This window comes from Eubalaena glacialis, chromosome 5 (assembly GCF_028564815.1).
Source record: "Eubalaena glacialis isolate mEubGla1 chromosome 5, mEubGla1.1.hap2.+ XY, whole genome shotgun sequence".
Taxonomy (NCBI): Eukaryota; Metazoa; Chordata; class Mammalia; order Artiodactyla; family Balaenidae; genus Eubalaena; species Eubalaena glacialis.
This window is the reverse complement of record NC_083720.1, coordinates 142395389-142421883: the sequence shown is the minus strand read 5'-3', so window position 1 is coordinate 142421883 and position 26495 is coordinate 142395389. Positions and strand designations below refer to the sequence as shown.

Sequence of the window (26495 nt, the reverse complement as noted above, 5' to 3'; positions counted from 1 at the left end):
AGATTTTTTTTTCTGATGTGGACCATTTTAAAAGTCTTTACTGAATTTGTTACAATATTGCTTCTGTTTTATGTTTTGGTTTTTGGCTGCGAGGCATGTGGGATCTTAGCTCTCCGACCGGGGATTGAACCCACACCCCCTGCACTGAAAGGCGAAGTCTTAGCCACTGGACCACCAGACAAGTCCCATGAGTTTTCTGATAAACAAGGAAAAGAACAAAAACATTTTCATTTCTCCAGTTTAATAGGAGAGACAAGTGTCATCAAAGTTTTAGATACCAGAATGGCTCTGTTTTCTGTGGCTAGAAATTCCTTCCTCAGACTCTTCATCTCCCCCTTCATTTATTTACCATTTTGCATATTATCTCTTTTCTTAAAACCTTGTATTATATACTCAGTAAAGAGTTACCTTTTCCCTGAATTATACATTGAGAATTATAAAAGTATAGCTATCACTCTAATTGGATGCCTATCACTCAAGAGACAAGTAACAGACACTGAATTATCTCTCATCCTCACAGTAATCCTGAAAGATTCATGCTATTTTACCCTCTTTACAGATGATGAATCTGAGACCAAAAGAAGCTGAGAAATTTGCATGAGGTCAAATAGCTAATTAGGATAGAATTCTTGATCTGTATTCCAATAGCACTTTGTAATGGGAGGATCTCCTCATGTAGAATGTTCCTTTAAAAAAAAAATGTTTCCATAGTTGTAGAATAGCTGTGTAAGCTTTATTCACTGTTCCTCAAAAAGAGAAAATATATGAAACCTATTGACGTTTGAATATTACTGTGCTTTCTTGCAGCCTGTGAACTCATGAATCAAGGCATCTTGGCCCTGGTCAGCTCCATTGGCTGCACATCAGCTGGGTCCCTCCAGTCTTTGGCAGATGCCATGCACATCCCCCACCTCTTCATTCAGCGCTCAACAGCTGGGACCCCAAGGAGTGGCTGTGGACTCACCCGGAGCAACCGGAATGATGACTACACTCTCTCTGTTAGGCCACCTGTCTACTTAAATGACGTTATCCTGAGAGTGGTCACAGAATATGCCTGGCAGAAGTTAATTATATTCTATGATAGTGAATATGGTGAGTGTTTGTTGCTTGTATGAGTTTTGTAAGCTGGTATTTGCATGGCAGGTAACTTCGTTAAAATCTTGAAAAATTTAAGGAGCTTACTTATTATTATTTGTGGTTTTCACGTCCTGTCACATTCTTCTTACAAATCTAGCGGCAACAACAGAAAACTTTGTTAACACCTCAAGTTCAATCTTTTGTACATATCTCGATCTTTCAAATAATGGGAAGTCATAAAGACAATACTGTCTTTCTCCTCTTTCAAAAAGATTTATATCTCTATCTAATAAGAAAAAATCATTTGGGACAGATCCTGGAACACTTAAAAAATTGCCCATTTCTATTTTTTGGTTCAAAAAAAAATCTGAAGTATCTTGCTTACACCCTTGTGTAGACTTTAGTATCTACTTAGTACTTAACTCTTTGAAGGTCATTGAAATTATATCACTTTATATTTATCCTGGCATATTGTCTACAAAATGAAATCTCACACAAATACTGAGTAGTATAAAAGTACTTATTTTATTTAACTTTCTAAAGTAAAACGCAAAGCGTTTTACCTAAATTTGCCATACTTTGAGAAGACACTTTCTCTCAATATTTTTACTTGTGTTACATTAAGGAAACTAAGCAAAAATAATATTATTTTTGTATAAGTATTTTTTCCTGAATTAATCTACCTGCTTTCTAGCTGACTGATCCCAGAGATTTTCAAATATAGTTTCTCTCTTTTTTTTGTCATTAGGAAGAGAGGAAATGGAGTAGAGATCTATACATTCAAATGAGAGGAAATAAACAAGATTTTGATAAAGAACTTATATTTTGAAACATGTGTTTCCTTAGAGATTTGCCTTAAGAAGGAGTCTTAGAAAAAAATTTCTATTCAGTATGGATGGGTCTAGTTTTTACATTTTTATTTTTAAAAGTTAAGAAGATTTACACTCTACAGTGCAACTTATTTTTCTTGCAAATAAATAACTATTTAAAAAATGAGTTCTCTTGTCCTAATCTACTCAGCATTTTGAACTGTATAAGAGAACAGTTACACAAGAGTGGGCCAGAAAGTGGCATCAATAGAACTGAGCACAAACAGGTTGGCAGAAATCTGGGAAGCAGCAAATAAGAGCTCCTGTGGACTCCCAAAGAGGGAGAGCAAGTGGCAGTTACATTAGCCCTAAATATTCAAAGGTCACATGGGGTTTTGGCAGCTGAGTTCCATTAAACTTGATGGGTAGGCTTCAGACAAAAGTCTGTGGCACTCTCTAAAAGCACAGTCCTTTGTCCCCAGGACGGAAATCCTTATTTTGTTGCTTAATTCATATTAGTTAGGGGTCACAGAACAAAGACCAAGAGACTGAAATGAATAAAATAAACAAAAAGGAAATAAAAATAATTGGCTCATCAGTAAAAGTAAAGATGGAACACAAATCTGATAGTCACTGATAGGATTATTTAGTGAATATAGTAAACTCTAGCTCTGGAATCAACATACTGAGAATGCCTTTGTCAATTTTTTCTAGTCAGATTATCTATGGTTTTTATAACCATAAATGGTATTCTTATGACCTCTGCTCAACATAATTTGAAATAATGAATTTTTAAACACTAAATCTTTCTTTAAAGGGAGAAAACACTTTTTAGTTAGTCCTATCAAGATAGTCTTGTAAAATAAAGAACAGAAAAGTAACTTTTGATGAAGATGTTTTTACAACATTAAAATGAGAACTTTACTCTTTGATTATAAATGTCCATGAGGAAAGAAAATTCCTTGTTAGCTTGTTTCCAAGTCCTACATGGATTACAGTTAGGAAATTCTTGTAAGAGAAGACATTTTAATTACTGATGAAGTAAATTTTTTTTAATGTACACTAAATTCATAGTCACACACTCATTTACATACATTTGAAATTCCTCATTCTCTTTTCTTTTGTTTTCCTTTGACTAAATAAGATGCTATAATCACAGTGTTTGTATCCTCTGCTAGAAGCAGTGTTTGTTTTAGGAATAATGAAAAACATTTTCCTTTACTCTGATGATAAACTTGACTTTAATTTATTATTTAATTTAATAATTCATGAAAAAGTACCCTGCTTGTACTTATTAAATTATTTCCAGTAATAGTCTTGTTCAATGAAACAAAATTTTCCTTTGATACTTACAATAAATCTTGCTAGTAAAGAACTGGGCTAGAGTCCAAAATAAACATCAAGCTATCCAAATACCTTGTGCCTTGAAGAGGGCTACATGTATTTACATATCCATTCATCAATGTCCTCATTTTAAGTTCAAACATCAGAATTATACTTGACTTTTATCTTGGTTATCAGGAGTTACTTTCATTAAGGAATGGATTAAGCATCATCCATGGATGGAATCAGGCAGCCTGCTGGAGCCAAATGTTATTGAACATGTATTTTGCTTAGAAAAATATACTTAAAGAAAAAGATTAGGTTTCTTATCCAGTTTATTAGAGAAACACTTATTTCCAAAGCAGTTAATTATGATTAAGGGCACAGTGTAAAAGTCTACTTTAAATTCCTTAACAAAGAAAATTCAAGTCTTTGATTCTAAGTAAATGGATAAAAAGAGGGGAAAAAATGAAACTTTATTTGAACGGATTGATTCAAGACATTTTTTAAAAGGCTTGAAAAGAGGAAGTGTTGAACTTTTAAAAATATGTCATTCAGGAAACGTTCATAGCTCACTTGCTTAGTGCAAATACAAAACATGAGATTAAAAGTTTTACAGAATGTAGTCTTTACTTTTAAGAAGCTTACAATTAACGAAAGGGAAATATTTATATGACTCTCTTAATAGAGAAAATAGTGTGTTGTGTCATGAATAATGCAAACTGAATGCTAGTGGTGTGCAATGAAGAAAGTGTTTAATTTAGGCAGCAGTGATCAAAGAAGGCTTCACGGGTGCACTTTGATCTTGATTATTGCCTCTCAGAATCCTACCTAACTTTAAGTGTGTGAGAGACGGCCATTCCAATAGACAGTGTGAGCAAGTCTTGCAGCAATAAAAATATTAAAAAATAGTATCGCTGAGCATTTTTATTGGCCAGGCAGTAGAATAAGTATTTTACATTGTATCATTGAATTTTCTTAACAGCTATATGAGGTAGATAATATTTACGATTTTACAAATAGGAAAACAGAAATGAGTATAAAGAGGTTGCAGTGAGCTATCATCCAAGAATATAGCAAGGGATAATCTTACAGAGAACATGTATTGTATCCAAGCTCTGTTCTAAATGCTTTGCATGTATCATCTCATTTAATCCTCACAGCAGCTCTGTGAGGTAGATGATGGTGATGATGCTGGTGATGGCCATGATTATACCACAAATGAAAAAAGCTAAAGTAATAAGAGGTCAGGTGACTCAAAAGTAAGTCCAAGAAGCCTGAATTCAAACACTAATAGTCCCCTCCATAGTCCCTGCTCTCAACAACTGGAGTATTTTGATACAATAGAAAAAGCATGAGTAATTTCTGACACTGAAAATTTTTTAAAAGTTTACAAATGACATGTGTAGAATAATTTTTATTAAAGAGGGATAAATGCCTGACTTTAAGCCTGCTGATCTTCAACATGTTAACATCATTCAAAGAAAAATACTGTATGTCAATTCAGATGGTTTGGTTATCGTTGGAAACGTGGAAACAGGGCAGTCACTGGCTCAAAGTAGGCTGACCCCTCAGCAGAAATAGCCGCTTGCCTATGCAATATATGTTCTCCCTTTTAAATTGAGAGAGCAATACTTCCAGTTGAAAAACTATATTCCCTAGTATTGCTTACAGCTGGGGGTTGCAATATGATGCTGTCAAGAACTGTGAGGGGTCTGAGATTTTACCCTACTTGCAAGCTAGCGAGTTAGTCTGCCTCAATTTCACAGATGCTGGCAGAAAACACTACGCTCCTGAATTAGAGAGAGAGATCTTTAATACTCAGGGTGCAGCAAGTAGCTTGAGCCTTGTATTAATTAAAATTTCTGCTCATAACAGACACCATTAAAATAAATAGGCAAACTACAACCTGGGGAATAAATTCCAATACATATATCTGAAAAACTTATGTAAATACATAGGCTATATAAAGAGCTCAGAGAATTAAACAAAACTCCAGCAGAGCAACAAGACACCAATAAAAGTACACAATTGAAAGTGCGCAAAAAGTTTGTGCAGACAATTCATGTAAGAAGATATATAAATGGCCAATAAACACAAGAAGAAGTGCTAAACATAGTCCACAGGTATATGCAAATTAAAACTAGATACTGGGGAGTTCCCTGGTGGCCTAGTGGTTAGGATTTCAGGCTTTCGCTGCCGTGGCCTGGGTTCAATCCCTGGTCAGGGAACTAAGATCCTGCAAGCGGAGCGGTGTGGCAAAAACAAAACAAAAAAACAAAAAACAAAAACAAGCAATGAGGTATTAATCGGTACCCACTAGACTGGCTAAAGTCCAATACTACACGTAGACAAGAATGTGGCAAACTGAAACTCTCCTACTTTGTGGCTAGATGTAAAAATGTACAACCACTATGGAAAGCTCTTTGGCAGTTCGTTACAAATTTACATATGCATCTACCACATGACTTACTCATTTCACTCCCAGGTATTTACCAAGATAAATGAGAATGTATATCCTCACAAAATCTTATGTAAGAATGCTAGTATTGGCATTATTCATTACGTCCAAAACTGGAAACAACCCAAATGCCCATCATTTTGAAAATGGTTCAAGGAGTTGTGGCATGTCCCTACAATGGAATACTATTAAGCAATAAGAAAAAATGAACCACTGAAATATTCAACAACAAAATTTTGAGTGAAATAAACCTGAAAGAAAAGAAGTACATGCTGTATTATTCCTTTTATATGAAGTCCAGTAACATACAAAACTAATCTTGGTGATCCAAATCAGAAAGTGGTTGCATCTCTGGACCAGGAGTGGACTGTCTGGAAAAGGACACAAGAGAAACTTCTGTGGTAACAGAAATATTCAATATCTCATTTTGAGTGGTAGTTATAGTGGAACACAATAAATGTTCTTTAAACTACACATGTAAGGTCTATTTTATTGTAGGTAAATTATATCTCAATAAAAATTTAGAAGACAGAACAACCTATTAGATATCTGAAAAGTAAAAAGAAGTAAAGAGAAAGAAAAAAAGGAAAAAATTAATTTGCCTATCAGAATTGTAAACTAAATATCATAATTGAATCATGATCACTTAGCGATTATTGAGTCATAGACAAAAGGTTAGAATTGAGTGTAGTGGACACCTAGAACCCAAATTTGGTAGTAGATCAGAATTACTAGAGGAGCTTTTTAATCATCATCGTACCTCAGCTCCATCGTAGACCCCTGGAATCAGAATTTTTGCAAGGTAGGCCCTAGCAACATACATATTTTAACACCCCCCGGTGTTTCTGATAAGGCCAGCTTTGTTCCTAGATAAGGCATTTGGAAACAAGAGATTTCAGCAGGTATCTCCTTCAACATGTTTGATTGGTAGCATTGTTTCCCCTGACAGAATCCTCCAAGCAAGAGAGAACTCACCGTACTCTGAAGGAGCCTGTCTCATGTAAGGATACCGGACATTTCTAATTGGCAGAAAGCTTTTCTCTATATGAAACTTAAAATATATTGGACAAAATGATCCATTTCTAGAATAATATAAAATAAGTAATGCTTTTGCTTGTAACCATTTATCAATAAGTAAAGAAATGATTACATCCCATGAACTCACTTAGTCTTCTACTGCCTAAGAATTTACCATTTTCAACCTGATATGTATGCTTCTTAGATAGTCCACCTTTCTAAATGCCTTTATCCCTATCTATTTTACTTTTTCAATATTTCTGTATACAATCTGACACATTTATTGGTTACACAGTATGTCTCATGCTATCTTATTGCCTTAGAGAGGTGAGACCTTTACCTCTTTTTAGCAAAACAAAAACCACTTGTATCTTATTGTGTTTTCTCGTAATTTATGCCTTTTAAACATTTTATGTTAAATCTTTATCATATTACTCATTATATTGCCCTACCCTTCCAGTTTCGCATCGTCCTCAATTTGCTTAGCCTGCTGTTTATGCTTTCAACCAAGTCTCTGAGAGGAAGTTTGGTCAAGTAGGTGGAGTACAGTATCCAGGAAGGCTCATTAGAAGCAGCTGAATCAGTAGTCCAGGCAGGCTCACTATCAGAGAGGTCTAAGCAAGGAATTAGTTGAATGTAACAGCCAGCAACTAGATTCCAGAATCAAGGAGTCTTGGAACTGACAACATACAGAAGCCAGAAAGTTATAGAAGTGGGTGATCTTTAAAATAGAATAAAAACATATAGATTGCTTTAATGGGAGGTTTCTATTCTGAGAATATTGAAAGAAAAGTTGAATTTCAGGGATGGGTGGGCTGAATAGAACTGATTTACAAGAGTGACATAAGCAGTAAAGTTGATACGCATTTCATCTAAAGAGCTATTTGGGTTATTTAATTTCCTTTGCCTAAACAAATATTGGTTCCACAGCTTAATAATGGAATGAACCTATTTGTAGATTTATTCTATGGGTCCAGTTATGGAGCCTGGAGGGGTGATATGATGATAGGGATCTGAGCAGCTTGTAACAGTAACGACATAGAGACATGAACTAATTGGAAGTAGTCAAATATATCCTCTTCCCATAGCCTCATCTCTACTTCAGTTCATGTGTTTGCTTCATTCTCAAGCTAGACAGATGGCATTGGTAACTTCAAGCATATTCTTACAGATTATTATACTAGAAAAAGGCCCTTTCCCTTCTTTGTCCATACATCAGTATCATACATATGGCTATTTATCCACATATAAAATCTCAGGCTCTCTTTGGGTCCTGTGCTTATTCTAGAACCAAATAATTTGTTCAGGGGCATGGTGGGCTCTCAGTCACCAGCCTGAGTTACCTGATGACCCTCTGGGTGAAGGGTAGGCATACGTGGACACATGTGCTTTCCTTGTCGGCTCGAAAGAAAGTTTGCTTATAAGAAAAAACTATGGATTAGATTATTTTAATCTTATTAATTTAATTTTTTAAATTTAATATTATTAAATTATAATTTAGATGTTTAAAATCATAAATATTTGTCTTTATAATTCACCATTTAAAATTGCTTTTAAAATATACTCTTCGTTAGTTCAATTTGTTTGTTTTTGTTTGCTTTGGTCAATTTAGACTTATTTTATGTTCTTAGCCTTTCTGACATTTTTCTTAAGATTTCAGAATAGTCTTTTCTATTTTACAATAAGACTTTTGGCCATATGTAAATATCAACTATAATTTGTTAAACTAGGTATTTCTGAAAATCAGAGACATAAACATACATAACAGGTTTTGATAGAATATCTTAGCATGGAAAAGACCAAATGAAAACATATTTCTCTTTATATACAGAAATATTTACTTTTTGACATCCATATGCACGAAAACAAAGAAATAAATTCAAATTTAAGGATTAATGAATGGATTATATATGGACTCCATTGCATTCTGCAAGCACTGATTTAATGATCCCAAATTAAGAGTCAGTACACAGTTGAATGACCTGAGGTACTTAAGCACTACAGTACATCGCCCTTTCCTTACAATTAAATTGTCATATGGTAGAGCTCTTTGAAATGAACATTGGATGGATATCAGCATGAATGCATTCCTAGGAATCACAGTATTTATTCCATGCAGACTTGATGTAGGTTTAATAAAATGGACACGTTCCTCTTAATTTATTGCAAATGTTTATGATTACCCTGAGGGTGTTTTCAAATGTCTGATGACTATAATATTATTAACTGTCTCTCTAGACAGTGATTTATAAAGTGCTTTATTACTCATTTGGCTACTTTCCAGCTTTCAGTTCTCTCATTCACGTCAATGTACATCAGTAAGCATATAATTAATCCAAGTATCTTATTGAACTATTTTGTTTTCATTAGTATATATTATGTCAGTAGGTAAAAATGATATATTCTACTATTTTGGATTTGTTCATCAGTAAAATGTTCTAAAAATATTGATTAGCATTACTGTAAAAATGACTTTCATGCTGTAACATTACGATCTAGTGTTAAAATCACAAGTTCTTATCAAACAGAAAATCTCAGTGGATCCCTATTGCTGGACTGTGTCACCTTAAAATCTCATACAGCACATTATTATCATTATTTTCTAAATACATCACAAATGACAAGGAAATAATTAATGATTCAAATCCCTTTAGAAGTAAGGGTTCTTCTGCACAAAAATTTTTAAATCACTCCATGGTTAAAAGCCTTTTTTCCCCTGAGGAAACAAGGCAATTGTAGATTATGCTTTGCCATTCATATGTTGGGAAAGTCCATTCAACTTAATGATGTATCTCATGCGTCCAGTAGTGTGATGTATTTCTTTTTATCTAAAAAAAATTCACAAGATTCTAAATATTAATTTAAAGCTTAGCATTCTGTCATAATTTCAGAAACACCAAGATTGACTGAATGAAGTACTGAGGTCTCCTGCTAAGTGAGGTTTTCAGTGCATTAAGTGATCAAAAATGATTAAATGTGCCTAATCTACTCAAATGAGGGAGAGAGATGAGTAGAGGGAAAAAAATAATCAGACCTACAAAGCCTCAGTGAGAAATCTTTTTTCCTACCAAATTCAACATTTTAAAAGTGTCATTCGAATACAATGATCAGACTGAGAATTACTGTTTGATGTATTCCAGAGAATGCCACTAAATTTAAGTTGCAATGACAGTTTGGAAAATGAGTAGTATTGTAATATTCTTCTATCTGTAATAGGGTCTATGTTATCACCAGATGTGTAGATAACAAGCTCATTGAGGGCAGAGATTGTTTTGCTCGTGCTTGGCACATAGTAAGCAGAGACTAGATTCCAAAAGAGATCTATTTAGATGCTGACTACTGGTTTAGGATGAACAGTAAAATATCACATTTCTGGTTTGGGGGTCTGTTTAGAAATGTGCTTATGCATTAGATCCTAATATCGCCTAGGATTTTTCTACCTTAATCTATTTACATTATAAGCCATTTTCAGTAGAGATATTAAATTTAGTCTTACATTAGTGATCATAATAAAGTCATTATTCTACACAATTTAATAAAATGAATCATTGTGTTTCAATCAGCCATTACCTCTTGGAGAGCAGTTGCAGGAAGTTGGTCTAACTAGGTAACACAAATCAGATATCACAAAAATTGATGGTTGCTAGAATATCAATTTATAAAGGTAGTACCTAGATCAACTTTTAGTCCTTATTGTGATTTTTTTGTTTGTTTGTTTTCCATTTTTCCATAGAAAAAGAACAGAAGAAAATTAAGAACAAGTGGGACATTTGACTGGGTTAATAGAGTCTTGATAATTAAAATGCACATTGCATAGAAATTTGCAGTTTACAAACTGCTTTAATATTTCACACCCCTTATTTCCTTTTATTAGAATAACCCAGTAATTAGGTGATATAATTTTCTTTTTGCATTGATAAAGTGTGATTAGCTGTTACTTTTCCTAAGCTTCCATTCCTTTGTTACATTTCTTTCATTGGCATTAATCACATTAAAACAATTACTTGTTTAAATTGTTATTCCCTCCACTAAACTGGATGTACTTCAAGGAGAGGAACTGTGCCTTCACCTTCATTACCAAACTACCAGATGTTTATCAAAAGACTATGTATTAGTCAATACCCTTTCTCTTGTGAGTGACAGAAGCTCATTTCAAACTAGGTAAGCAAAAAAAGAAAAAATGTTTTTTCGATTGACTCATGTAGTTGGGAAGTCTAAGAAATAGCTGCCTTGCCTCTGTTTCACTTCACTCGTTGGCTGCATTCTCAGCTTCTCACTAGACACGCTGGCTCTCTCAGTTCCAAAACTGCATCATTACAACTTGTGATACAAAAGAATAACCATTTCTTTTTCATTATCCATATATCAAATTTCAATCTTTGTTTGAATCCTGTGACTATCTGTGAACTAATTACTTAGGCCAAAGATATGGAGAGCTCACATTTAACTGGCCTGGGACACATGACCATCCAGTAATGAATATAGAAGGTTGTGCACATGTAGAACACAGAGATGGGTCCAGGTTTGTTTCTTAAATGAAAAATGAGGTTTTGTTATTTGAATAAAGGAGAAAAAATACTGGGAAGGTAAAAACGACAGACATCACCTATGAAATTGATTCTAAGTTCACATGGCTATGTGGGTAGCAAAGTAAGGATCCAAACCTGGTTTTCTGACATCAAGTGTAGTATGTTTTCCCCTAGGTAAAAAGTTGTTTTAAAAAAGAAAGATGCCCCCAATAATAAAAATAAAATAATTTTAAAAATTAAAAAAATAAAGATGAAATATTGACTAGAAATGACTTATAAGACTTTTCATGTCAAATTACCCTGAAAATCAAAACAACAACCTTTGACTCCATAAATGTAAGGAAAATTTCCAGTGCATTCTGTCTTGTGCCACCCGAATTCCCTCAGCTGAAGAGACCCATGGACCAAAGTCTATGCAGGATTATAAAACCCCTCTTTCCACCAGCCCTAACTTGGGATAACACTTCCAGAGCTCTGTGCAGTCCTCTGCTGAGATTTGCATCACAGCTCCCTCTCTGCTGACCCTTGTTCCCTTCCCTTGTTGCACAAATGTTATTTCTTAGAGTAGTCCCTAATAAACTTCCTATTCTCCAGTCTCTATCTTAGACTCCACTTCCCTGGGAACCCAATCGTCTACAGTTTACAATATTTTTCTTGGGCCTGAAAGACAACTAGAGTTAGTCTAAATAATAGCTGAAAGTACTTAAAGGTTATCAAGGAAGGTATTTGTAAGTTTCTTAATATTTTTATTTTAAATGTTTCTCTATTTAAATAAGATGTAATACACACTACTAGTTAACATGTTGAGTATCTATACTCTGCCTTCTTATATAGAATGGATAGAAAAACAACCATTACGGGCAGTGACTATACTAGTTCAGGTTTTCCAATAACGCCCTTAAGGGAAGCAAACAGATTAGACCATAATCTAGGCAGTGTGCAGAATGTTTTAGGTGTGTACATTTACTGGGGAGAAAAGGGATCCATAATCTTCATGATTTTCTCAGAGGAGACTGTGACAGAAAGAAGGTTAAGAAATTGGAGCCTTGGTTCCCAAACTGATCTCTTAAAAATTATTAGGTGCTAAAATCTCTGGGTTTTATCATGAGAATTTCTGATTCCATCGGAATGGGGTGAGGCTAAGAAATCTTCCTTTTGGACAAGTTCTCCAAATGATTTTAAAATAAAATTCAGTAGACAATAATTTGAAAAATGCCAGCCTAAGGACTAAACTATACTTCTCAATTAGTTTTCTATTGCTGGTATAATGAGTGATCACAAATTTAGAGGCTTAAACAATACAAATTATTACTTTACAACTCTGTAAATCAGAAGTCTGACATGGGATTGCAGTGGGCTAAAATCAAGAAGTAAGCAAGGCTGTGTTCCTTTCTGAAGGTTCTTGGGGAGAACCCATTTTCTTGCCTTTTCTAGGGACCATCCACATTTCTTCATTCAAGGTCTCCTTCTTTCATCCACAAAGCCAGCAATGGTCATCTCTGAAGTTTCCCAAAAGGCTCAGCTCATTCTTCAGTAGTCAGCTCTCCCTTCGACTCTCCTCTTCTGCCTCCCTCTTTTAAGTTTAAGGATGCTGTGATTACACTAGTCCCACCAAAGTAATAGGAGATGTCTCCCTGTCTTAAGGTCAAGCAACTGACAACCTTAATGTCATCTGGAGCATTAATTCCTCTTCGCTTTGTAACCCTAACTTATTCATAGACTCCAGGGATTAGGACTTGGGCATCTTTGGGAGGTCGTATTCTGCTACCACAAGTTCCTTTATAGAGCCCAGGGAAAAAAAGACTTATTTTTTTTGTCCTAATCTTGTGTTTAATAACTTAGTTAATGAGTTAACTTGCTGTTATTATAATTATCAGGTCAATAGAATTAATAATCACTGGGAACAACTGAAACTACTATTTAACTTTCAGTTATCAATGAGTAACATCTAGTAAAACACCCACAGGCCTGGAAGCTTTATGATGTCAGGCATCACCTCTTATCTTTTTAATTTCTGTAACCTGTAGCATTTTACTCATTTTTTCCAACTAACAGTTAAGCAGGTAATGTAGCTGAATAATTGTGATAGTTGATCATACTCATGAACTGACAAAGCCAAAGCTCCACTCTCTCTTTTAATGACTTTTCCACAGCGCAGCTAATAGCATGATTCAGATTCGTTTCACATCAGACTTACAATTGCTGTATATCGTGGGTGTTTGGTGTTATTCACAAATAAGCAAAACTATTATTGTTTATTTAACTCCTGCATTCCAAGAGTCTAAAACATTATGCTTGCTATTTTGGGTAACTGTCCATCAGTAAATTTTAGGCAATTCTGTCCTATTGGTGGGGGGAGGAGTGGGTGGTCCCTTAACAAGCAATCGTGCACTATTATTAACAATAATAGCACCTACCGTGTGTTAGACTCTTCACTGGATTTCCCATGCAGACACACACACCATCACCCTCACTAATTAATCTTTCAAGACATCTATAGATAAATATTTCTTCATTTATAGATCAGAAAAATTTTCAAAAACTTTATAATCACTTATCTAGGCAGTGATAACCAGAACTGCAGACTAAGGAAGCAAAGACATAATAGCAATCTTTTATCACATCACTTTTCTGGCCAAGTAACAATACATATAGTACTTAATTTCTGGTCAAACATAAAAGCTAAAAAAGGTCATGCTGTTTTAAATGAAGGGAAAATCAGTTACAAGCTGAATTTGAATGATCACATAACCCATCATCTACGTAGTCAGATCCCCTACTTAAAACTTTCAAGAGATTAAAACTGTACTTAGGATAAAATCAAAACCTCTTTCTGTGTCTCACCAGGATCCACATGATCTGAGCTTTCTCCACACAGCTCCATCTAACTCTGCCCTCCCCCTGGCTAGCTGGACTGCAGCCTCACAGAAATCCTGTAGGTACTTCAAACACAAGCTCTTCGCTGCCTCGGGGCATCTTCCCGAGCTGTTGTCCTTTCATCCTATCCCCTTGCCTGGGCAATGTGTTCTCATCCTTTAGATCACACTTTAAATGCCAGTTTTCCAGAGGAAACCTCCTTGAGTATTCTAACTAAAATAGGTCCTTCTTCCCACCCTGTTATTCTCCAGGAGCACACCCTTGTTTCCTTCCCAGCACTTAGTGTGAATTGTATGTGTTACTTTGTTTACCCGTTTATTGCCTGTCTCAATGTGGGGAAGGGTATTCACTGTTGAATTCTGAGCACATAGCATTGGCGACAGGCAATAATTTCAATAATTTTCAATAATTTGTTTCAATAATTTTTTTTTGAAACAGTTTGTTTTTTTCTCAAAGTTAAGAGTGTAAGTAATTTGTTTGGAGTCTTATGCCCTGGTCACACTGTGTTTTCTGAACATCTCTATTTCAGTTTATTTTTGGTTTTTTCTGTCATATTTAGCTGCACTTTTAAGTGATTCATACTAAAGAAACAACAGCTTACAATTCAAAATCAAGGATCTTCTCTGACACATATTTTAAAGGCATACTGGTTCTGGGGTGGGTTCCAGGCTTCTGCATTTTTAATAAGATTTCCAAGCTATTCTGATTCACAGCAAAGTTTGAGAAGGCCTGCTTGAGTGCGAACATAGTCCTCTTATATGTCTACCTGTATCTGCTAAATTTCATCAGATCTAAACCTTTGTTTAATCCATGCTTGAATACCTTACATCCTTAGGAACTTTCTGACCTGGATATTTAATGAGTACATAATACCTTTATTATTCCAGCTCTTTTATCTCTTGTTCTGCTCTAGATGAGTCTTCGTTCTTTTAAGCTACTGTGATGCTGACGTCCTGGGTTTATAATTTAATTAGGAATAAGGAATGTAAGGTAGAATTTATACAGTTATCTATTCTGAAGAGTTTGAGAGTCATCAGATAACTGGACATATAGTGTTCATAGTAATTGTTATAAAATAAAACAGATCATAAGAAGAAAGCAAATTTTAAAATTATTAGTATTAATTTATAAACTTGCAAATATAAACTTTGGTTATGAGCAAATGTTAGTTTCTAATTTTGTGACTGTTTCTTACTCTATTGGCTTATATATTGCTTTTAATAGCTAATGTATTGAAAAACACATGACCTTGTTATTGTCCTTGAGAGGTAAATTTTACATGCCTGCGGTCTTGCACATTAAGGAATTTTGAGATACAGTCCATTCATAATAAGCAACCTACAATTTCATTCACTCCTTATCTTTCACTAGTTTCTTGCCTTTTAACATTTTATGTCATGAGCATATACAGAAAAATAAACAGTACTTTATAGTCAAAGCAATCTGCTATATTAAGATTGTATTGTGCCGGGTACATCTTCCAATCATATTTATCAATGTTGAGATCCCTTCTTCTATAAACAGCCAATGTGGCACTAGGAAAAATATTTGTAACATTTCAGGCACCTATTGTTACTTAAATATACATCAAAATACAAGTTTATAAACACTTTATTTAGACTGTATTTTACCCTCCTTATTTAGATGTGAAATGGACACAATTTTTTATTTGATAATCTTTCAGAAATTTTTTTATTTTGGAACGGGTGTGTGAATATTTTGTTAAAATTTATGTTTTACATGCAAAGTACATTCCCATACTCCTGGAAAAAAACCCAATCTCTACCAAGTTGGCCAGATTTGAGCTAAGAAGGTAGTACTCATAAAACAGACAACAATGTAGCTGTTTTATTGTGGTCTAAGTGACCTGAGACCCTTTGAAAATAACCTCTCAAAACCATCTTTCAATTAAGATTGAACATGTCAAGTTTAGTGATATCGTTGCCTATTTTAAGAAATGGTAGTAATCTTGGTTCAGATTCATCAGCCATTAATGACATTCATGTTTTGCCTGAGGTTAATATCACTCTTTAATACTGAGGAAAAATAAGGAATGTACTTTCTTATCTCACATTTGCTTTAGGGAAGTGAGGATCTTCCCCAATCACTTCCCTCTACTCTGTTCTAACATCTTCCAGAGGTGAGATAATTTAGAATGCTCAGTGGAGAAAAATTAATTTAAAAAATAACAATCCCTACATTTTTCACGTAAACACCTTAAATCGTCTTTTCTCAACCTTAAACATATTTGAGAGTTCCATCAGCTACTCAATTAGAAGTTTAAACAGCCTGCAATGTAGAACAATAAACTATTCTGATGTAAGTGAAATAGCTTTTCTCTCCCTTCTGTGCTGTAATTCACATTTTGTTGGGCTTTTGATGTTCCTAGATATCCGTGGAATTCAGGAGTTTTTGGACAAAGTGTCTCAGCAGGGGATGGATGTTGCACTTCAGAAGGTAGAAAACAACATCAATAAAATGATCACCACTCTCTTTGATACCATGAGAATAGAGGAATTGAATCGCTATCGAGACACTCTTAGGCGAGCCATCCTTGTTATGAATCCTGCCACAGCCAAATCCTTCATTACTGAGGTAAGTAAAAATTGTCATGGGCTGGGAATAGGGTGTAAAAATTAAATGTTTTGGAATAGACTTCACAGAGGAGATGAAAATTAAGAGCAGCGTGAGGGAATTAACTACACAACTCTCATTAGCACTAATTGAGGTAGCACAGTGAATTCCTTGCTCATCACATTTACCCCGTACGGTCCAGTTAATTGCTAAGAATGCTTTGTATTTATATGTATTTAGGCACATAGCCAGGATGGTTTTAAGAAGTCTTATGGGGATGTAAAAGTGCTGTTTACCTGAGTGGGTTTAACAAGTTGTCTAACTAATACTTAAAATTTTTATGCAAGTTCAAATTTTACTTCTGAGAAAAGATTTACTTCAATTAAGCTATTGTTGCCTAAACATGATTCCTTTTACAAAAACATATAACATATTTACTTCTGCTCTGTGAACTCTGTACCAAGACAAATAATTAAAATTGTCTGAAACTCTGCAAAGTGATGACCACTGTACATTTTACGATGCTGGATCCTCAAAATTTTAATTGTATCTGTTCATTTGGCCAGAAGCTCTGAAACTTTGTGAAAATACAATTAAGACTTTTTAATCTCTATATTCTAAAATCTTTGGTGCTGCCTTACAAAAGATTATTGTTAAGTAAGTTTGCCTTACTTCAAATTTTTAATTTTATGTAGTGCTAGAACTGATCATGACATTACATACTTTCACATGGGTTTTATTATTAGCTTTAAAATTTTTCATGACTTTATTTCACTAATACTTTTTTCTTCACTTCTCCATTATGCTTTCTTTAGCTTGCAAAGTACTGCTGTAAAGCTTCCAAATTAGGAATGTGTTAGAAATTCTTTGACACTCTATAATATAATTGGTATCACGGACATTGAAGCAGAATATAAATCACTAATAAGAATAAAACTTTGGAAAATATCAATGATACATTTTTTAAATTTTAATTGAAAACTTTGTTATACAGTTTACGGACAAATGTAGAACTTTGACCTTTCTAAGTCTAGCAAATAACTCAGAGAGTCTCATTGAACCACTGGATTTTTCCACAATAGAAAGAATATTTTCAATTCTACAGGAGCTTGTTCTTTCCTTCAAGAAACACAAAATCTGCTGGAAGATTGAAGGCAAATATACAAAGACATGTAATATAAATTGGAATCTTAAAATTACAAGAAATAAAGTTGAAGCATCTATAGTCATTTTTGGTTGGAAAGATCAGAGAAGGCTTCATTGAGAAGGCACATTTGAACCAGACTTAGTATCATGAGTAGGAATTCACAAAAGAAGTGGTATTTAACAGACAAGTACAAGTCCATCTCAGCCACTTTCTGATCACATGATGTCAGCAAATTACTTAACATTTTTGAGCCTCCATTTTGTCACCAGTAAAATGGGAATAATTATTGATTTCAGCTTATTATATTTGTAACACAGAATAATGAGATATAAAAAGACTTAAAGGGGTGGTTGGGGGAGTGGCACCTAGTAGATGCTTAAGAAACAGTAATTTCTAGATCAGTTTTTCTAGCACATAGTATATACCTGACACATAGCACATGCTGTGGCCCCCTATCCTTGACTCTGCACTTTGATACTTGTAACAATCTACTGCTTCCACTTTGTTCTCAAACACATAAATCTATCTTTGTGATTTTCCTGAGAGACTTATCTCCCTTCCTCTACCTAGCCACCATTTTTTCCCCCACTCACTTTGTCTTTCTGATTTTCTGTCTTTACACTGTGGACTAAGTTTATTTTATGGTCTCAAGCAGCGAGGAGGAATGGCAGAAAGAATGTGAGCCCACCTGCCTTCCCCATCGTAAGCTGGCCGTCCTCTTTTCTGACCTGTGTAGTGTTTCCTGTTGCTCCATTAGCTGTTCTCAAACACTTCCCAGCTTGCTTTCCCATGAGTCCTAGGAACATTTCCCCACTTAGAGAGCAGGCTGACCCCTTAAGTCCTAGATGCAGTTCACTCAAAGGCAAGCAGCAGCAAATCCAAAAGGCAGACAGCACTGGAGGTCTGGAGACGTGGAATAGTTCCTGACTTAGAGGATCACTTAGTTTAGTGGAGGAGGCAAGCATGTAACTAAATAATAAAATATGAAAGAAAAATAGTATAACAATGACAGGTGGATGATGCTCTGGAATCCCATAGGAGAACTGACTAACTCTGCAGGAGTTTGGCTGGCGTCACGAAAAGTTTCCCACAAAGTTTGCTTTACCAGAATCATGAAAAATGAATAAGACCGTATTAGGCAGACAGTGATAGGCAAATAAAAATTCACTGTGTGTGCACGTGTGTGTGTGAGAGAGAGAGATGGACATAGTTTTAAAAATCAAATACAACCGAGGGTTTTAATAATGAAAAGCAAGAGTCCCTTGGTCCACCTATTTCTCCCTCCAGTTATTCTTTTCAAAAATAATTACTTATTCTTTTAATGTTTAAAATTTAATTGGTATTTACTTTTAGAATACACTATGCACTCACATGATTCAAGATTTAAAAGGTTCAGAAGGATAACCTCCTGTTATTGTTCCTTAAGCACCTGATTTTCTTCTCAGGAGGCAATGTGTCTTGTGTGGCATTCCAGGTATACACCTACACATATACATGTACGTGTACATGTACATATACATATACATCTTAGCTCCCCGACCAGGGATTGAACCTGCACCCCTGCATTGGAAGGCAAAGTCTTAACCACTGGACCGCCAGGGAAGTCCCTCAGTAATTTATTTAAAAACACTTTTCTGATGGCTTCTGTCCCTTTTTCCTCATGGTCATTGGTTTATATATCTGTTCATTCCCTTATATTGTATTGGGGTTTTGGAGATGATCCCGTTTGACTTTTTTCAGTTGGAAGTTCCAGGATGTTCTTTCAGATTTTTAGAGATTAACAGACAAAAGATACTCTAAAGAACGATTGTTATAGTTTTGAAGAAATAATATATCGAACCATGACATTTTAGATTTGGAAAGTACAACATATAACATTTTGTCTGAATTCCAAATTTACAATTGAGAAAATTAAAAGCCTCCCTAGATCTAATCAGTATTGTTCCCTAACTTCCTCCAGCCACGTTCAATATCTTTGCAGCTAGTGCTGATAGGGGATGGTAGGGGACGCTCACAGTTTGAAACTGATAAAGTAAGTTGGCAGCCGGTCAAAGGGGTACGTGATTGTCAGGTCCTAAGAAATATAGAAATGACTTACAGTGGATTACATGATGGATAGAAAGGCAAATGAAGCTAGAAAAGAACAGATGGATTGGGATAATGGGAAAGAGAGAGGAACTAAAGGTTATGATGAGGTCAAAGAGACAGGTTCTGTAAGCACCGAAGAGAGGGAGAGGAGGAAGGGAGAAATTCTGCTCAAAGAGAGGGAATAGCACAATTCCCAGCTTCACTGCTTCCTATATTTTATAAGTTGGCATGGAAAGTTTTTAAAATATTCGAGGGAAATATTAAATCAAAAGAATGAGTCTTAAAAAAGAAATTGCTCACTTAGCATTGTCATTTAATTGCTAAGGGGAAAAAATGGGCATATCAATTCTGTTTGCATCTTTTTTTCTGTCCCTGGAGCAATTATGTGGCATTGAGTTAATTATGCTTCCTTTGAAGTCTTAGAAATTTAATATATTACATGTCTACAGTTAGTTATCCACCCCTCATTCAAGATTTCAAAGCTTTAAGAAAAATACTGCAGTTATGTGCAGCTGAGTAAATCAGCCTGCTGTGATATGGGTGGAAAATTGTTATCACAATGTACCCGTAAGTGTCCTTGAAATGAATATGGTGAAACAAGAGTGCTCACATGATTTGATTTAAATATGGATTAGGATGATATTTTGGAAAACAATATTTTTTGTATAGGAAAATGTTGCATTGGATGCTATGTAAGTTAAACCATTTCCAGAAAGGATACATGCAGTAGAACTTTTGGGTCTTAACTTTTAGTTTTCCAGTTTCATAAGAAAAATCAATTCTTTGAAAATGGGAAGTTTTATTACTTATATGATAATGAATATTATTGCCTATTTACATTTTTTCAAATTTTCAGAAAGGAACCCTACTGTTACATGAAATCCTTTTATTCTGCAATAAGAAAAGGGTATTATCTTTTATTCCTTAAAACATACTTTATGAAATAGCTTTCATTCCATTGTACTATATCCCAGAGAACTTTAATCCTGTCAAACAACAAAAAGGCAAAGTTGCTTACTTCAAATATGTAAGCAGCTTACCAGAAATAAGCCTTTAGGAAGGTTTAGAAAACAAGTGAAGTTATCTTGTCTCAAGGGATATAGAAAGGTTCCTAGTCATCAAAAGAGAACCCTGAATATTCAAATTACTGTGATAGTTATCAAGTAGCTATCCAAATAACCCAATTTTTACCAAAATAAAAGAAATTATTTGGAGACGTTATGCAATGTACAGTTTTTAAGATGAGGATAATGTAATGATATTAGACAAAGGAACATATGACTATAATTTTTTCCAAAATATATTCATTGCATGAAAGTCTCTCTAATAATACTGTGTTCATAGATGATTGATATTCATTTTAAAGTACACTTTTTATTGAAATTTAATGTACATAATTATAATGCATATAATGCATATAACTGTACAGCGCAACAAATTTCCATGCATCCAGATCAAGAGACAGAACATAACTAGCATTCCCAGAGTCCCCTTCCAGGCAACACCCAGTTATAACCTCCTTGAAGGTATAGCCATTATCTTGACTTCTGACACAATAAACTAGTTGTGATTCATATTAAACTTTATATGAATAGAAGCATACTGTGTATACTCAGATCCAACTCACCTCTTTCCAGTGACCCCTGACTTGGGTATTGATATTGGTGAACAGTTTGCTACTAATTTCTCCTAATAATCTAAAGGTCATTTAACAATTTTTGCCTTTGAAACGTCTAATTTGCTAGTTTTTCTTTTCTATCAGGTTTTTGATAGGTTCAACATTTTCATTCTATTCTATTTATTTAAATGAAGTTAAACAAGAAAATACCTGAACATAAGTGAAGGTTGTACTCATATTTGAAATATAAAATCACAGTTGCTTCAACCTTCAAGACAAGGGAATTGAAATTCTTCTCTAATCCAGTATTCATTTATTCATTCATTCAGACAGTATGTTTAAAGCTATTCTGTGCAAGACAATGTGGCTAATGTTGCTAGGAATACAATCATGAAAGATATATGGGTCTAGCCTCAAAGGAACAGACAGATTAATAAGGGGAATGTTGTAAACATAGAATGTACAAAATAATAAAACCACAAGAAAATAAACAGGAGAGTTACTCTTCTCAACTCCCAAATGGAATTGAAAATAAAGAAAACAAAGTTGCTATCCAAAACTTAATCAAATAAAGTTTGTAGATAATGTATAAGATTACACAGACCTAGAAGTAAAACAAAATTTCTTTTGTTATGAGGTACTGAGAAGTCTTAGCTACTTCAAGAAATTCCTACCGTAATTTACTATAGTCTTATCAAAGCATGTCTGGAATGTGATTGAATCCAAGAGTGATTAAATTTATATTGAGTTTTCTCTCCATGAAGTAATATGGACAAAACGAAAACAAAGAGATTAGTTAAAATAGACCTGATGATAAATTTGAGGATTAGAATTTGGCAGTGTTTGTCTATTACTGCTTAGAAAAGAAAGACATCAGACCTAGAAGGCAAGGACATGCCAACATATAAAAGTATTCTCTGTAGTATGCCAGGCACAATTTACCAGGCCGTACTGTGGTCTGAGTGAAATAATTTCAAAATTATGCACCTCCTTGTTTCTGTTCCCATTCTCAACACAACCTTTTGAAGCTAGGAGAATGGTGAGCCCCTGAATTTAATCACTAGAGAGATATGTTTGTGGCAAACAAATAAATTAGCAATTTAATCAATATGTCAGTTTTTAGTACATTTGCTTAGTATATAAATGGCAAAATAGTGTGGCAATACATGTTACAAGTACCATTATTTTCCATTTCCAGACCAAAACATAGATCACTGCACTCTGCCCTGCTGTTCTAGGCAGCATGGCAAATGGATCTTAGTTAGCACTGGAGTCTAAATCTATTTGCCAACCTGGGTTAGTGTGAATCAGTTTCCCAGAACTTAATCAATTCCTTAAGTGCTTACTGACAAAATCAGTATTTTAGATTTGCACAGGATCAGATTTTAAGGTATAGCTACCCCATGAAGCTTTGTTGAAAAGTAAGCAGGCACCCCTAAGTTACAATTCTATTCAGAGTTTTTCTCACTTTAATACAGATAAATAAGAGGGAAATAAACTGTTTAGGTAGAGAAAATTAAGAAGGTTCATTTGATTTTTATAGCGAACTGTATTTTTAATAGAATACACAAAACTGTAGCATAAGAGGATTCAAACATTAAACTTATGTGTGTCCACCCAACACTAAAGTTATATGAACATATAGGTCCATTAATTTCAAATATGAATTACTTTAAATATGTATATTACTTGATGAGGCAACATTTAAGTCAATACTTGAAACCCATATTTAGGATTTGGACTTAAGGCAATTTGGTAGAAGGACATCCTTCCATGATGAAGAAAAGCATGCATAAAGATACTGAGAAGGAAAATTAAAAGGAGCTGAATGGGACAGGGGACATGGGCTAAGGGAAGTAGAATTTTAGGATGCAAAATCAGGAAGTAAGGTTGTACTAAACTGGTAAGTGAAAAATTTTGAATGTCACACCTAAAGAAGGGAGCAGGCTACAAAGGCAGCATGAACATGGAATTTGGATTCAGTTTTTGCTTAACTAGCTGTGTAGCCCTGGCCAAGCCACTTAAAATCATTTAGCTTTATTCTCCTCACCTATAAACCAGACTAATTCCTGAATCACAGAGTTATTTTGAAGGCTATATTTGGTGTAATGTACATACAATGTGTAGAACAATGTTCACATCCAGTAAAAAGTTAATAAGTTTCAGTTGTACAATTCTCCAGAACTGTAGAGTAGGATAAAGAAGAAAATGCAAGTGATGTTAATAGACTTGGGAATTGGTTAGGTGTGTGAAATGAGGTTGAGATACGGGAACAGAGATGGATCCTATGTTTCAAGTCTGAGTTTCAATGATGTTAATGTTATGAAATCAGAAACATAAGAAAATGAACAGGTTTTGAGATAATATAATAAATAAAATTTCAGTCATAAATTTGATGTTCTTCTGGAACATCTAGATTGAGACATGCCTGTGTTTGGTGGAAATGAAAGAATGGAACCCAGTAGTCCTAAGGAAAAGCTATCGTATTGGTCAATGTGATGATCATTGGTGAACTTTGAAAAAACATTTTTATTAAAATAGTGTGAGGAATAAAAAAGATTGTAAGGAAATAATGAAGGGGTTGTTAGCAAATAAACAGAGTAAGAGTAGATGGGGGCATTAAAATCATCCGTGGTTGATAATCACTGATATAGAACTATTCAGTGTTGGAAAACTAAAATTTGTTCTCATGGAATTTTTATTGCTGGCAGATGACACTTGCTTTTTACTTTTCCCGTAATAATAGATAGTCAACATTTACTGGACTCTTTTCAGGTATCTGACACTATGCTGATCATTCTATACGTTATCTTATATAATCCTCAAAAAATCCAATGAGATGGGTATAATAGTTTCTTCATTCTACAGATAAAAAATTAAAGGAATGACGTATAGTCATTTGTCATCTAGATTAAGTAGATTATTTGCATTTTATTTTATGTTAACTTAGTCATCATTTTTCACATTTTTACTGTTTTCTAATAGCGTTCATCATTAATTCCTTTTTGGGAAGAGTATAATTGGTTTTCAAGTAATACTTACCTCTCTAGTCTTCAACTGGTAAGTTTATGTTATAGTCTTTGGACATACCATCAGAGAGGCAAATCAGTTTGCCCAAAATTTTTGGCACAAAATAAATGAAAACACAAAAAAGCAATTAATTGTATACATAAACGATAAGGCATAACTAATTGGAGGCAAGAAATCCGAGTTTGTTCTGAACATTGTCAAGTAGTTGCCATCAGCAGTAGTGAACATTTATTGAGTTTTTCTTATGTGCCAGACACTGCTCTAAGCATGTCTTACATATTAACACATTTAATCCTCATACCAAATGTAACAGGTAGACGCAAGTGTTTGGCTTCATTTTACAAAAAAGGAAAATGAGATAAAAAAGAGATTGTGAAAGTAGCCCCAGGTCACACAGCAAGGAAGAGCAAAGCCGGGTCTAGGCCATTCTTAAGGAGTGGGCTATGCTATATTACCTCTCCAGGCACACAATACATGTGAAAAAAATCATCCTTGCTTTTTGTTTATGACAAAGAAGTAATTGGTATGCCTAACTCCCATTAAATCCTTTTTAAAGAGATTTTGCACTGGGGTGAGCTAGTGGAAGAGTACTGGAGGACAAGGTGGGGAGTTGGGTCAATGTGATTAGGCCTTCTGTGTTTGGTAATTGGTCTTTACCAAAGTTACACTCCTACCTAACCACAGAGATCTGGAGATAGAGACTCTATCTTCCTTGATTATTACATCTCAAAGGGATGGCTCCCAGGTCCTTGAGAAAGACATTCTTGGGTTGTAAAACTAGCTAGAGGCTGGAAGAAGATTTACATCTTAAGGGAGCAGAGAAAGAATTTACAATTGCAAATGTTCTAAAGTAAATGCTCTAAGAAAAGGGAACTCAAAGGCCTAGAGTCAGAAAGAAAACTGTTTAAAGCTTCCTGAAGCTGAGGAGAATGTGAAGGTTGTCTTGGGTCAAGCACAGACAGGATATTTGGACTAACTCGATTTAGTTTTACCGTGTGTGCTTATGATAGATATAATATATATGTTGAATAATATATATATATTTAATAATCATTGAATACATATTCAAATATATAGGTTGCAGAAATGTATTATCATTATCATGTAAAGGAATTTTTGGAATGAAAGGAATTGTTAGAACTCCAGTGACTCACAAGATAGTATTTAATTACTGATATGACAAGACCACTAGATATGCTGAATGTGAACTTTCAGAACAAAAGAGTAATGCTGATTTAATCTAAGAGGTTCAGGTGGTCAACCTCGACTTGTGGAGGAAACAGATGGCAATAATGACTACCCACTGCTAAATTTCATCAAGCAGGGCTAAAAAGGGTCAGGATTAGAAGGCTGGGAAACATGGGGTCCAGAAAGGGGCATGGACCTGACTATATTTCGTAACAGTACAGGTTTGCCTTTGCTGAGAGTCCTGGCATAAATTTTCAGCATGATCCAAACCCCTTCTTGGTGCATCTGACCTGAGCTCACTATAGCTACAAACAAAAACTTCACAAACTTTCAGTAGAAATGAAATCACAATTTCCAGAGACACAGATTTTGATGAGTAAAGTGCATGTTTTACACCTCTATGACTGTTGTTAGAATTGTAAACCTTAGAGTATTTCTAAATTCTCTAGCCCCTATTCTATTAAGGTTGCTCTATTTCAAGATAAATTGGCTTGAAAACTAAGACCATAAAATAAACCCATCATCCTAGCATTTTGAAAATGTATATATGCGTTTAAAAATAAGCTGAAATTTTTGGATATTTCACTAAATTCCAGATCCACCGACTCCTTGAACTCAGGTTCACTTGACTCCCTGAAAATAAATTGTTTTTCATGAAACTGCTTAAATTGATAAAAAAGTTACTATTACCGTCCTAAGCCCAAATAAAATTTGAGAAGTACTGGGCCTGGGCCTATCTCTACAATTCTCAATAATA

General features: G+C 34.6%; 1 protein-coding gene across 2 annotated transcripts in view; it reads left to right on the top strand.

Annotated features, from left to right (window-relative positions):
- GRID2 (glutamate ionotropic receptor delta type subunit 2) overlaps positions 1–26495 on the top strand; it is a 1388009-nt gene that overhangs the window by 732642 nt on the left and 628872 nt on the right. The window contains exons 3-4 of one of the 2 annotated variants that reach the window (XM_061191719.1): positions 808–1092; positions 16483–16688. In XM_061191719.1, coding sequence (XP_061047702.1) covers positions 808–1092; positions 16483–16688 — 491 coding nt within the window. The remainder of the gene's footprint in view (positions 1–807; positions 1093–16482; positions 16689–26495) is intronic. The other variant, XM_061191720.1, reaches the window with a different exon arrangement.